This window comes from Sapajus apella, unplaced genomic scaffold (assembly GCF_009761245.1).
Source record: "Sapajus apella isolate SASKATOON/1434 unplaced genomic scaffold, GSC_monkey_1.0 scaffold164, whole genome shotgun sequence".
In the NCBI taxonomy this organism is placed as follows: Eukaryota; Metazoa; Chordata; class Mammalia; order Primates; family Cebidae; genus Sapajus; species Sapajus apella.
Genome location: NW_022437104.1, coordinates 283,294 through 297,978, shown reverse-complemented (window position 1 = coordinate 297,978; position 14,685 = coordinate 283,294). Strand labels below are relative to the sequence as shown.

Sequence of the window (14,685 nt, the reverse complement as noted above, 5' to 3'; positions counted from 1 at the left end):
CCCAAAGTGCTGGGATTACAGCGTTAGCCGCTGCTCCCAGCCTTGTTTATGTTTTTTATTTTTCTTTTTTGGAGACAGCATCTCACTCTGTTACCCAGGATGTGGTGCAGTGGCACTACTGAGCCTGGACTCAAGTGATTTTCCTGCCTCAACCTCCCTACTAGCTAGAACCACAGGCACGTGCCACCATGCCTGGCTAATTTTTTATTTCTGTAGAGACAGGATCTCCCTGTGTTGCCCAGGCTGGTCTGGAACTTCTGGGCTCAAGCTATCCTCCTGTCTTGGCCCCCTGAAGTGCTGAGCTTATGGGTCTGAGCCACCATGCCTGGCAGTACTTTTTTTTTCTTTTTTTAAGATCGAGTCTTGCTCTGTCACCCAGGCTGGAGTGTAGTGGCACAATCTTGGCTCACTGAAACTTCCACCCCCCTGGGTGCAAGGGATTCTCGTGCCTCAGCCTCACGAGTAGCTGGGACTACAGGGGCCCACCACCATACCTTGCTAATTTTTTGTATTGTTAGTAGAGACGAGGTTCTGCCATGTTGCCCAGGCTGGTCTTCAACTCCTGGTCTTAAATGATCCTTCCACGTCAGCCTCTGGAGTAGCTGGGATTATAGGTGTGAGCCACTGTGCCTAACTAGATTTGTGCTTTTTTATTTTTTTGAGACAGAGTCTTTCACTCTATCTATCTCCCAGGCTGGAGTGCAGTGGTGGGATGTCGGCTCACTGCAACCTCCGCCTTCTGGGTTCAAGTGATTCTCCTGCCTCAGCCTCCTGAGTAGCTGGGATTACAGGCACGTACCAGCATGCTCAGCTAATTTTTGTATTTTTTGTATTATTTTTGTCTCGAAATCCTGACCTCAGGTGATCCACCCACCTTGGCCTCTCAAAGTGCTGGGATTACAGACATGAGCCACAGTGCCCTGCCTAGATTTTTTTTTTTTTTTTAAAGACAGAGTCTTGCTCTGTCGCCCAGGCTGGAGTGCAGTGGTATGACCTTGGCTCACTGCAACATCTGCCTGCTGGATTCAAGTGATTTTCCTGCCTCAGCCTCCAAAGTAGCTGGTATTACAGGCACCTGCCACAATGCCCAGCTAAGTTTTGTACCCCTAGTAGAGATGGGTTTCCCCATGTTGTCCAGGTTGGTCTTGAACTCCTGACCTCATGTGATCTGCTCACCTCGGCCACGCAAAGTGCTGGGATAACAGGAGTGAGCCATCGCTCCTGGCCCAGATTTGTACTTTTGAAAGCTCTCACTGGCCACAGGGTGGAGAATGGGTTGGAAGAGGAGATTGGAGGCTGTGATCAAGAGAGAATATTTCTTAGAACAGCCTCCTGAGCACATTTACTGACTCCCTCCGGACAGCAGCTTTTATTGAGCACCTACTCTGTTCCAGGCTATGTGCTCTATGTTAGCTGGGAGATTATCAAATTCTTTTCCTGAGCTGGGATTCTGGGAGTCATGAACACAAATAGCTTGTCACGCTTTGCCAAAGCTAACCTGTGCCATAAAAAGCAGGACAGACATGTGCTGTGTGTGGGAGCTCTGAACAGGATCAGCAATAATTTCTGGCTGGAGGCGGGATTCAGGAGGGCTTCTTAGTGGTGGCATATGACCTGAATCTTGACGGAACTAGGATGTGGGGGAATTTCTCAGATTGCAGATGGCGGAGACGATGGGGATTGCATTTCAAGTGGTAGGTACTGTATGAGCAGTTTTGGAGGTAGAAAGCAGAGAGCATTTGGGAGAAGCAGGATCTGGGCCAGGCTGGAATGATGGGTGGATGGAGTGGGGGGCTGGCAGCCAACCCTGCAGCATGGCTTAATGTTTAAGAGTGTGGGCTCTGGAGTCAGACTGCCTGGATTTGAATCCTGGCTCTATCATTAGTAGCTGTGTGACCATAGGTATGTTGCTTAACCTCTCTGGGCCTCAGTTTCTTTATGTGTAAAATGAAGGTAAATAACAGTACCTACCTCATACGGTTGTCTTGAAGAGTAAACAAGTTATTCAGTGTGAAGTGGTAAGAATAGTGCCTAAATGTGCTAAACGATCTGTAAATATTAGCTGTTGTGTCTTGGAGAAGCCTCAAATGCCAGAATAAGGGACTTGGGCTATCTCTTCCGAGCAGTGGAAGTTATAGATGATGGTTCATGCATACAGGAGACAGTTGATCAAAACTGGGCTTGAGCCATGTGCTGGGAGGGGAGGTTTGAGAGATTGGTGGGTGAGATTCTGCAGTCCCGGCAGGGAGGAGAGAAACATCTTAGATGCCGGAGGTGGGCTGCGCTGGGGCTGAACCCTGGAGGGTGGGTAATGTCAGGGGCCACCGCCCTAGGCTCAGGAGGAGAGAATTTGGGGTGGAGGGTGAGCAGTGGGTGGGAGCTCCCCACAGTGCTGCAGTCCGGGACCCGGCCTCGTGGGCGCAGCCTCCACGCCACAGCCAGCCCCCAGTGCAAAGCACTCTGCTGCAAGGCTGCTAGGCCTGTTGCAGCTCAAGCTCCTGCACTGGTAGGCCCCCCCATACCCCCCCCAGCCCATCTCTGCCCTTTGCCCTGGCCTCTGCTGAATAGGGGCTGGGGAGTACCCCTTCACCCTTTTACCAGCCAAGAGACTCCAACCTTATGCCCCCCAAAATAAGACCATTCTCTGGGTCCCAGCCACACCCATTCCCCCCACAGCCTCCTCCATGCCTCACCTGCGTGTTCCTTCCCGCCCAAGTCCTTCCCCGTCCTCCCCACTTCAGTGGCTCTTCACTATGCAGGCTCAGCTCAAGGCGCCTGGGCTCTGTCGCCACCTGGGTTCCCTGGCAGCCTGGTTGCCATGGCACCATGGGAGCAGTTCTGGTGGAACAACAGCCCTGGGAAACCAGGGCGGGCAAGACCTGGAGCCCAGCTCCTGCCACGCATGGAGACCCCCCTGCCCTCTCCCCCAAGCTGAGCAGAGGAGGCCATGAGGAGAAAAAGGAAGCTGCCCCGCAGGGCAGCTCTTTACCTGTGAGGATGCTGGATGGGAGGCGCCTCCCACTGTCGCTTCTCACCCTGCCCTAGCAGCCAGGGAACCCTGGGAACTGGCTTGGCCTGGTCCAGAGTTCAGGCACCAGAGGGCAGGGGCCAGGCCGCAGCGGGCAAGGCTGGGTGCAGGGGTGGGCCTCACACTGCTGGGACAGGGCTGGGAGGGGGGTGGCACTTCGAAGGAGGTAGTCAGGGGTAGTGCTGGGAATCAGACTGAGAGGGAAATCCCAGTGCTAAGCTGGGGACAAGGCCAGGAGGGGACAGAGCCTGAGGGGAAGACGTTTGCAGGGAGGGGTGGAGCTGTCAGGGGACAGAAAAAAGGGCGTGAGGAGACCAGATGGGGAGTTAAGTGTTCTAGGGGAGAAGGCTGCGAGGGTTGAGGAGGACTGGGGATCAGACAGAGCCTTGAGGGAAAGGAGTCTGAGAGGATCTCGCTGTGAAGGCAAGGGGGCTGGAAGGGAAGGGACTTGGGCGGGAGTGGGGACAGAGTCCGAGAGCTAGGACTCACTCTGGCCTGTAAGTGTCGGGTCCCCTATCTGTGAGGAAGCTGGGGTGGATGGGATGGGGGCAGGGATCTGGCTCACCCACTCTCAGTCTGGCACGGCAGGCCCCTCTCCTGTCCCCACATCCTGGCTCATCTTATCTCATCCCCACAGTGTGGAGGGTGATGCCCCAGGCAGTGACCTGAGCACAGCGGTTGATAGTCCTGGGAGCCAACCCCCCTACCGGCTGAGCCAGCTGCCCCCCTCCAGCAGCCACATGGGGGGCCCCCCTGCTGGAGTGGGCCTTCCCTGGGCTCAGCGAGCACGCCTGCAGCCAGCCAGTGTCGCCCTGAGGAAGCAGGAGGAGGAGGAGATAAAGCGCTCCAAGGCCCTATCGGACAGCTATGAACTCTCCACAGACCTGCAGGACAAGAAGGTACAGCAGAGGCGCCCTGGTTGGGATTGGGAGTCAGGATACAAGAGAGCACCAGGGGAGGGGTTGGGACATGGCACTTGGGGGTGGTATCAGGGAGGGGTCATGAGGCTGGAATTGGAGAAGACTGGCCCCGGACCTGGGGACACAGTCATTCACCACCTATCCACTGAGGCTTATATTCACTCAACAAACATTTACTGAGCTCCCTGCCTCGGTCTTGGAGGTGTAAAGGTGAATGAGTCCTGGAGCTGGTCCCCAAAAAACTCAGTCTAATGGGAAGCACACTGATTAACTGACCTTTTCAGGAGAGTGCCATACAATAGAGTGTGTAGCTAAAAAAAGGTGGAGGGAAAACAAAATACTACATATAGAAAAAAAGTGGAAGGACATATACAAAAACATGTACCTTACACCAAACGACATATTCTAGTTATGCTTAAGTGTTTGGAATGTAGGTAATTCAACCAACCTGCCTGCCTGCCTGCCTTCCTTCTTTCCTTCCTTCTCTCCTTCCCTCCCTCCCTTTCCTCCTCCCTCCTCCTCTTCCTTCCTTCCCTGCCTTTCTCTCTCCCACTCCCCTTCTCTTTTCTCATTTTCTCTCTTCCTCCTTCCTTGCCTTCTTCTTGCTCTCCGTTTATTTCTACCTGGCTTTCCTTTTTTTTTTTTTTTTTTTTTTGGCTTCTCTGTTTCCTGTTTTCGAATAATCAATATGTTCCTCGTGTAAATAAGAAAACAAAACATAATCCAATCCCACTTGATCAGTGTTACTTGAAACTCCAGTGAGGAGACAACACTGAGCGCCCAGCCTGGCACTTCCGGTGGCTGTAAGCAGTCAGCCCGGACTCCAGTGGGGGAGGTGTGGTTGAGGGCCTAGGGAGATGAGAGTGCCATGACTTTCTGACCTTGTTCCCCTCGACCCTTCTCTGCCAGGTGGAAATGCTGGAGAGGAAGTATGGGGGCTCCTTCCTGAGCCGCAGGGCTGCCAGGACCATCCAGACAGCCTTCCGCCAGTACCGCATGAACAAGAACTTTGAGCGGCTACGCAGCTCAGCCTCCGAAAGCCGCATGTCCCGCCGCATCATCCTTTCCAACATGCGGATGCAGTTCTCCTTTGAGGAGTATGAGAAGGCACAGAACCCCGCGTACTTCGAGGGCAAGCCTGCCTCGCTGGACGAGGGTGCCATGGCTGGTGCCCGGAGCCACCGGCTTGAACGGGGGCTCCCGTATGGAGGCTCCTGTGGTGGGGGCATTGATGGTGGTGGAAGCTCCGTCACCACATCTGGAGAGTTTTCTAATGACATCACAGAGCTTGAGGACTCCTTCTCCAAACAGGTCAGGATCTCTGAAAAGGGCCCTTCTTTCCCATCCCCATGTCCTAGCTACTCCTACTTTTTACCTAGATTGCAAACTGAAAGAAGTTGTGTGACAGGCATTTAATAACAGCAAATAGCTACCATCTGAGTTAGGACTGTGACAATAATAAGAAAGAACTGGCAAGACAGAAAATTACATTTTTTTTTTTTTGAGACGGAGTTTTGCTTTTGTCACTCAGGCTGGAGTGCAATGGGATGATCCTGGCTCACTGCAACCTCTGCCTCCTGGGTTCAAGCAGTTCTCCTGCCTCAGCCTCCCAAGTAGCTGGGATTACAGTCATGTCCCACCATGCCCAGCTAATTTTGTATTTTTAGTAGAGATGGGGTTTCTCCATATTGGCCAGGCTGGTCTCGAACTCCTGACCTCAGGTGACCCACCCGCCTTGGCCTCCCAAGTGGCTGCGATTACAGGTGTGAGCCGCTGCACCCAGCCAGAAATTACATTGTTAAAACAAGCAAGTTAAAAATATGGGTGTTTCGTGCTCTTCCCTTCTTGTGGAAAAAAAATATATATGGGTATATAGAAAAAATAAGAAAAAAAGTTCTCACTATTTGGAACTTGATCTACTGTTATCAAATAAAGCTTAACTCACAGGTAATGAGCTCCGACTGTGTGCCTGTGCTGTATATGCCTCACACCAGATCTGTGAGACAGGGATTATTTGTTACTTGGTTTTTTTGAGACAGAGTTTTGCTTTTGTTGCCTAGGCTGGAGTGCAATGGGGTGATCTCGGCTCACTGCAACCTCCACCTCCCGGGTTCAAGAGATTTTCCTGCCTCAGCCTCCCGAGTAGCTGGGATTACAGGCATGCGCCACCACGCCCGCCTAATTTTGTATTTTTAGTAGAGACGGGGCTTCTCCATGTTGGTCAGGCTGGTCTCAAACTCCTGACCTTGTGATCCACTGGCCTTGGCCTCCCAAAGTGCTGAGATTACAGGAGTGAGCTACCACGCCCGGCCGAGACAGGGATTATTATTTCCTTTTAATAGAGGAGGAGACTGAGGCTAAGGACCTGGACCTGGTCCTGATCCTGGTGCTCAAGGATCCCAATGCAGTAGGAAATGGCAGACATGTGTGCATTACTGTCTCCTGAAGTAGAGTGTGCTCTGAGCCACGAGAAAGGCTATAGTATAATGTATAGTACCTCGGTTACCCAGAGGAGGGAGAGGAAACTTTCTTCTGGGAGAACCACAGAAAACCTATTTGAGAAAACAACACTGGAGCTGGGTCTTACCAGACAGAAAAGATTTAGCAAGTTGGAAATATCTGGGAGGGTATTGCTTACATAGGCGTTGCATCAGCAAAAGCATGGAGGGGTGGGATTGTAACGCAGTAAGGGTAGTGTGGGCTTGGGGTGTGTCGACATTCTTGCCCAGGTGTGAATCCCAGTTCTGCCATTTCCCATTTGACAAACTGTTTAACCACACTGAAACTTGATCAATAAAATGGAGAGAAAACTCTTTTAGAGCTGTTTGGAAGACTCAGTGCAACTATACAGGTATTATATATGAAAGCACCTAGTATATAGTAGCTGCTAAGTACATATTAGTTTTCTTCATAAAACCAAGAAGGTACTTGGTAGAGATCAGTGAATGAATGGATGAAGCTTTATAAGAGAAAAAGTCACTCTGCTCTAACCTCTATGATCTGGCCTTGCCATCAGCCTGGGCATGCCTCCTTGGAGCTGGTGAAGAGGTGGAGGGAAGAAAAGGAATATTGAAAGGAAGATCTATATCATTCGTCCATTCATTCATACAACAGATTTTTTTTTTTTTTTTGTTTTTTGAGATGGAGTTTCGCTCTTGTTACCCAGGCTGGAGTGCAATGGCGCGATCTCGGCTCACCGCAACCTCCGCCTCCTGGGTTCAGGCAATTCTCCTGCCTCAGCCTCCTGAGTAGCTGGGATTACAGGCACGTGCCACCATGCCCAGCTAATTTTTTGTAGTTTTAGTAGAGACGGGGTTTCACCATGTTGACCAGGATGGTCTCGATCTCTTGACCTCGTGATCCACCCGCCTCGGCCTCCCAAAGTGCTGGGATTACAGGCTTGAGCCACCGCACCCGGCCCTACAACAGAGATTTAATTTAACATCTCTTCTGTGTCAAGCAATGCGTTGAGCTGACCTAAAAAGAGAGAAACCAGGCCTGGCTCCATCCCTCAAGGGTGGAATGGGGAATAGGAGATCAGTATGGGAACCAGATCTGGTGCTAGCTCTGAGTGCTATTGAAATCTGATGGGGAAGTGTATCTGTTATCTGTTGCTGTGTAACAAATTACCCCCGTATTTGGTAGCTTAAAACTGACCTGAGAGACTGAGCCTAAACAATAAACATTTATTATCTCACACAGTTTCTGGGGTACAGGAAGCTGGGAATGGCATGGCTGAGTGGTTCTGGTTCAGGGCCTTTCACAAGGCTGTAGTCAAGCTGTAGGGAGAGCCCACAATATCTGAAGACTAGACTGGGGCTGGCAGTCTGCTTTCAAGCTCACCCACTTGGCTGTTGGCAGGAGGTCTGTGCCTTACCATGTGGGCTTCTCCACAGGACTGTTAATGATGCAGCTTTCCCCACACAGGGATCGGACTGAAAGAGTACAAGTGACAAGCGACCTAGAGTGCTAAAGATGGACGCTGCAGTCTTTTTTTAAAAAAAATTTTAATTAAAAACATTTTTTTGCAGCCTTTTTTTTTAATTAAAATTTTTTTTTTTTTTTTTTTTTTGCTACATGTGGTAGCTCGCACCTGTAATCTCAGCACTTCAGGAGACCAAGGTGGGCAGATCACCTGAGGTCAGGAGTTTGAGACCAGGCTGGCCATCATGGCGAAACCCCACCTCTACTAAAAATACAAAAATTAGCCAAACATGGTGGCGCACACCTGTAATCCCTGCTAATGGGGAAGCTGAGGCAGGAGAATTGCTTGAACCCTGGAGGAGAACGTTGCAGTGAGCTGAGATCATGCCACTGCACTCCAGCCTGGGTGAGAGCAAGACTCTGTCTCAAACGAGCAAACAAAAATTTTAGAGACAGGGTCTTGCTCTGTTCCCTGGGCTGGAATGCAGTGGCGTGACCATAGCTCACTGCAGCCTCGAACTCCTGGGCTCAAGCAATCCTCCTGCCTCATTCTCCTAAGTAGCTGGGACTACAGGTGTGTGTCACCACCACCACATCCAGCTAATGTTTTTATTTTTTGTAGGGATAGAGTCTCACCATGTTGCCCAGGCTGCTCTCAAACTCCTGGGCTCAAGGGATCCTTCCATCTCAACCTCCCGAAGCACTGGGATTACAGGCATGAGCCACGATGCCAAGCCTCTGCGGGCTTTTGAAACCTAATTTCAGAAATGACATACATTCACTTCTACCATATGCTGTTTGTCACACAGACCAACTCTGGTACAATGTGGTACCCTAGGGTGTGAATACCAGGAGGCAGGGATCATTAGCAGCCAGTTTAGAGTCTGGATACCACAGGGAGAGAGCACTACAAGTTGTGGTCCAGATGCTCAAGGTCAAATATTATGGATTTCCTAAGAGAATTCCCACAGAGGAAGCTGGGATTTGGGTTTACCCTGGGCACAGGCAAGAATGTGGCTTGAATCAAGGAGGAGGTAACATTTGGCTTGGGTCTAAATGGACACAAAGGAGGTATTGGGGGGTGAGCTGAGTGGGGAACTTGTGGGCATTAGTCCCAGCTCCTGTGAGCTCACAGTGGTTCCCTGGGAGTCATTTTACAGACCACAGAAAGCCTGTCAGGGCTGGGGGAGGGGAATCCACCCTCCTGGCTGACCCACCAGGAAGACTCCCACTTTTCCCTTCCCTGCCTCCCTCATTCCCACCTTCCAACATTCTTCCCTTTATCGTTCTTTCCTTTCTCTCTCTTTCCCTTCTCCCCTCCCTCCCTCTGCATAGGTAAAGTCTCTGGCTGAATCCATCGATGAAGCCCTGAACTGCCACCCATCGGGACCCATGTCTGAGGAGCCAGGGTCAGCCCAGCTGGAGAAGCGGGAGTCAAAGGAACAGCAAGAGGACAGCTCAGCCACATCTTTCAGTGACCTTCCCCTCTACCTGGATGACACAGTTACCCAACAATCCCCTGAGCGACTGCCCAGCACAGAACCCCCACCCCAGGGCCGGCCCGAGTTCTGGGCACCAGCCCCTCTCCCGCCAGTTCCTCCACCAGTGCCATCAGGAACCCGGGAAGATGGTAGCCGAGAGGAAGGCACTCGCAGGGGCCCCGGGTGCTTGGAGTGCCGGGATTTCCGGCTGCGGGCCGCCCACCTTCCCCTGCTTACTATTGAGCCTCCTAGTGACAGCTCCGTGGACCTGAGTGACCGCTCAGATCGCGGCTCTGTCCACCGCCAGCTGGTGTATGAGGCTGATGGCTGCAGCCCCCATGGGACCCTGAAGCACAAGGGGCCACCAGGCAGGGCCCCGATCCCACACCGCCACTACCCAGCCCCTGAGGGCCCAGCCCCAGCCCCACCAGGGCCCCTGCCCCCAGCCCCCAACAGTGGCACTGGGCCCAGTGGTGTGGCTGGGGGTCGGAGGTTGGGGAAGTGCGAGGCAGCAGGCGAGAACTCTGATGGTGGCGATAATGAGAGCCTCGAGAGCTCCAGCAATTCCAATGAGACCATCAACTGCAGCTCCGGCTCCTCTTCTCGGGACAGCCTGAGGGAGCCTCCGGCCACCGGCCTGTGCAAGCAGACTTACCAGCGGGAGACGAGGCACAGCTGGGACTCGCCAGCCTTCAACAATGACGTGGTCCAGAGGCGGCACTACCGAATCGGCCTCAACCTCTTCAACAAGTATGTGCTCCCTGTTCTAGCCTGCTCGCCCCTTCCTACTGTGCCATGGGCACTTGGATCCCTGGGACAGAACTCCACGCAGTGATCCCAGTTCTGCCATCCTCTCATTTTGTGGAATCGTATTTCTCCCCAGAGTTCAGGGAAGAGGATTGGCAACAGGGTTGCAGAGTAGAGAGCCCTTTAACACATCTGGGCTTGGGTCCTGGTACTGCCTCTGGCTGGCTGTGTGATCTTGGGTGAGATGACCCCACTAAATGGAATCTGAACCTTGTCCTCCCCACTTTCCCTTTTTAGAGGGGAGGTGATATGGTGTAGAAAGAGCCCTAGTCTGGGAAACAGGAGACCTGGCTCCCCAGTCTGCCTCTGGCCAGACTCACTGCACAGCCCTGGGCAAGGTGTGTTACTCACCTGCCCTTCCGTTTTTCCATCTACCGACTAGCAGAGTGTGTATGTGAGAGGTGTTGGGGGCAGGGTAGTGTGCTGGACCCTTTAGTGACTGTGACTAAGCTCTTTCTAGGTGCCTGGTCTTCTGCCAGGTGCTTAGGAGTGAGGTGGGAGTGTGACATTTGATTAGAAAATAATTGGAAAACATTAGATGTAATTAGAAAACATTAGATGTAATATAAGCCATTACTCGAATGCCTTACATCTTTATAGCTTATTAAACACTGCCACCTATATTTAGTTCTTACAATAGCTCACAAGGCAAGCAGTAGTGTCCCTGTTTTGTAGATATGGAACCAAGGCTTGGAGAAGTAAAAGGAATTGTCCAAAATCATACAAGTGGGAACTGATGGATCTGAGACGCCTGTGGCACCGGTCTCTTCCAAATTTTAGCCTCGTGGGGTCCTAAGGTTCTGGGCTTCTGAATATGGGATAGCTTTGGCCCAGATTTTGGCCCAGCTCTCTGGAAATCTACGGGGCACCTTGTCTATAGAAACACTCAGAGAAAGTTGTTGATACCTGCCTGAGTGGGATGTGGGATGTGGAACAAAGTAACCTCTTCACTTCCTCCCTACTCTGAGGGTCTGTGACTCAGAGGGAAGGCACTCAGCCCCGCTCCTCGGTTCTTGCTGGAAATATCAAAGCTCTTGGCATAGAGCAGGCTCTCATTAGATTCTGATTCTCTTTCAATTGTGGTGTGGCTCCAGTGAAGGGGGATGTTGGGTTGAAGATACCTTGGGATTTTGAAGCTCCTTGAAATGGGCAAGTGGCTTCTTCTCCCTGGGCCTCAGTTTTCCCATTTGTGCCATGATGGGATTAGATCAAATGATGTATTTGACTTCGTTGGTCCTCTGAGGCCGGAGTTAGTTGGGCCCGAAATTAGTTCAACAAATGAGACAGAGAGCACCGTTCCGGGAGGACAGTCATCTCATCGACCTCCCCTCTTTCTACAGGAAGCCAGAGAAGGGTATCCAGTATCTGATCGAGCGGGGCTTCCTGTCAGACACACCGGTGGGAGTGGCTCACTTCATCCTGGAGCGGAAAGGCCTCAGCCGGCAGATGATAGGGGAATTCCTAGGGAACCGGCAGAAGCAGTTCAACAGAGACGTGTTGGAGTGAGGACCCCAGGATGGGGCAGGCTGGGCCAGGGATTCCTGGAAAAGGACAGCAAGAGGGAGGAAGGGGGCAGCCTGTCCCTTTGGCACAGATAAGCTTTTCAAAACAGGATGAATAGACCTTCCTGCTCCCGTACCCTGTCTGCCCCAAAGGGGTCTGATCTTGCTCGGCCCTATTCCTAAAGTCTTCTGGGTGACCCTGGGCAAGACATGCTCATCCTGTGGCCTATTTTGGGTCTCAGTTTTCCTATCTCTGAAATGAGTGGCTTGATGGAAAGGACCTTTAGTGACCACGTGCCTTGCCTCAATTTTCTGAGATGGATTCAATTTCAAACATTCCGTCTTCATGTGTACTTGCTTGGGCCACAGGTCCTGAATTTGGGAGTCTATCAATGGGGGTGTTGGTCCATTTGAGCAGATCCAGGTGGGTCAGAGGTTTTCTGCAGAGGAACTGAAAGCACCACACCCCCTTCTCTGCTCTTTAGCTGTGTGGTGGATGAGATGGACTTCTCCTCCATGGATCTGGATGATGCACTCCGGAAGTTCCAGTCCCATATTCGGGTTCAGGGTGAGGCCCAGAAAGTGGAGCGACTCATCGAAGCCTTCAGGTGTGCCTGCCTCCCACTCGCAAAGCTGCCCCTCCCTCCTGTGGGCATCGATATACTATTTACAAGTCACTTCTCTGAGCCTCATACTTTCTTCACCATAAAACAGAAATGATAAACCCTATCTTGCAAGGCAATTGTGAGGATCAGAGGTAGTGCATGTAAGGTATCTAGCTCAGCCCCGGGGCAGGGGCATTCGATAAGTGACAACAACATCAGCAATAGCAGCTAACATTCATGGAGTGCTTACTAGGTATCAGGTACTCCGAGCTGAGCGCTTTACGTGATTATTTCACCCAATAGTCACAACCACCTCATAAGGTAGGCGCTTCTATTGTTATTCCCATTTTACAGATGAAAAATAAGGAATTTAGAGAGGTTAAGTAACTTGCCCAGAGTCATACAGGATTTGAACTTGTATGCGTCTGAGTCCATGGTCCATCCATGTCCTTAACCATTTTACTCTGCTATAAAGGCTTTGGAGATCAGGATTTAGACCGGGGTCTAAATCCTGGCTCCGCCACTTTAGGGTATTTAGAAGAGAAACAGGAGTTGCTGAGAACTTGTTTTTCATAATGGGAGAAGGATTTGCTTTGCATTCAGAAATATCCGGGTTTTCATCCCGTCTTCACCATTTACTGGCTCTATTACCTTGGGCAAGTTACCTTACCACTTTGAGCCTCAGTCACCTCATCTGTAAAATGGGACTGCCAGTAACTTCCTTTCAGGATTATGATAGGATTACGTGAAACAATGTACATAAACCCCCTGGAAGAGCTCTGCAAAAGGTAGCGATTGTGATTTTTACATGCTGGTCTAGGGGACGCTCTGAAGAGGACAGACCCAGAGATCAAGGAAGTATTCCTTCCAGGAAAGGATTGGTGGTGCCAGACTGGGTGGATGGTGGGTAGGCAGAGATGGCTGGTTCCTGAATCTGGCTTTGACCCCTCCTGCCCTACAGCCAGCGGTACTGTGTCTGTAACCCAGCCCTCGTGCGCCAATTCCGGAACCCAGACACCATTTTCATCCTTGCTTTTGCCATCATCCTCCTCAATACCGACATGTACAGTCCCAGCGTCAAGGCTGAACGAAAGATGAAACTAGATGACTTCATCAAGAACCTGAGAGGTGACTTCCCTATCAGCTTTTCCTGCCCTTCACCTGGGAAGGGAAACTGGGGGGTAAGGTGGGGAAGGATGCAGGATATCGCATCTGTTCCTTGGAACTTAATTTGTGATGCTGTCACTTTCTGCCCTGGCTGGATGTTCCTAGGACATTCACTTATTAATTCTCTCAACTCATCATTTGCCCACTGTACTGAGTATTTACTGCGCTTCCACTGTGTACCAGGTTTCTAGGTCCTGGGGTTCAAGCAATGAACATGATAAAGTCCTGACTCTTACAAAGCTTACTCTGATTCATTCATTCAGTCATTCACTTGTCCTTTCCTCGCTCCCTCTTTCCGTCTCTTATTTATACCCCCCGAGGACTCATTTAATTATTTTAGGTAACTTTTCCTCTATTCATGCATTCATTTATCACTCGACCAAACAACCAGCCAGTCAGTCAACACTTAGCACTTAGTGTGTGCCAAGCCCCATGATGGGTGCCAAGGACAATGGAGGGGGGTCTGCCATAGTCCCTGTTCTGAGAGAGCTCTCCGTGTCGGGGAGAGGCTGACTTGTGGTACCCAGATAACTAACATAAGACAGAAAGTTAACAGTGACATCAGAGAGGCTGAAAGTACAGTCAGAGCTCAACGGAGGGAGAGCCCACCTCTACCTAGCTTCCCAGAGGAGGCAGCATTTGTATTTTAAGGTGGGTCTTGAAGACATGGAGAAGGTGACACAATGGAGATAGAGAGCTTACTTAGCAGTGAGAATACCACAGGCACAGAGGCAGGAACATTTATTTTCTTTAGGGAACAATTGAGGGCTGGGTGCTCATGCCTGTAATCCCAGCACTTTGTGAGGCCAAGGCAGGTGGATCACATGAGGCCAGGAGTTCCAGACCAGCCTGGCCAACATGGGGAAACCCTATCTCTATAAAAATACAAAAATTAGCAGGCATGGTGGTGCCTGCCTGTAATTCCAGCTACTCAGGAGGCTGAGGCAGGAGAATCACTTGAACCCGGGAGGCGGAGGTTGCAGTGAGCCAAGATTGCGCCACTGCACTCCAGCCTGGGTGACAGAGCGAGACTGTCTTAAAAGAAGAAGAAGAAGAAGAAGAAAAACAATTGGAATCAGGTCACTGATGGGTTGGGAAGGTCCACTGGAACCAATATATGAGGGACTTGAATGCCAGATGAAAAGTGTCGCCTTACTCTTTTTGCTTATTCTACTGATGTCAAGCCCTGCCTATCACCAAAGAGCAGCCTACTAAAAATGGTACAGATGTTAAGATTATTTAAACAGAAAA

General features: G+C 51.0%; 1 protein-coding gene across 8 annotated transcripts in view; it reads left to right on the top strand.

Annotated features, from left to right (window-relative positions):
- IQSEC2 (IQ motif and Sec7 domain ArfGEF 2) overlaps window positions 1-14,685 on the top strand; it is an 87,310-nt gene that overhangs the window by 60,189 nt on the left and 12,436 nt on the right. For 7 of the 8 annotated variants that reach the window (XM_032267052.1, XM_032267051.1, XM_032267055.1 and 4 more), the window contains 6 exons: window positions 3,666-3,927; window positions 4,858-5,259; window positions 9,208-10,103; window positions 11,501-11,662; window positions 12,148-12,270; window positions 13,229-13,395. In XM_032267052.1, the coding sequence (XP_032122943.1) occupies window positions 3,666-3,927; window positions 4,858-5,259; window positions 9,208-10,103; window positions 11,501-11,662; window positions 12,148-12,270; window positions 13,229-13,395 (2,012 nt within the window). Of the gene's footprint in view, window positions 1-1,172; window positions 1,695-3,665; window positions 3,928-4,857; window positions 5,260-9,207; window positions 10,104-11,500; window positions 11,663-12,147; window positions 12,271-13,228; window positions 13,396-14,685 lie in introns of those variants that run through there. The other variant, XM_032267054.1, reaches the window with a different exon arrangement.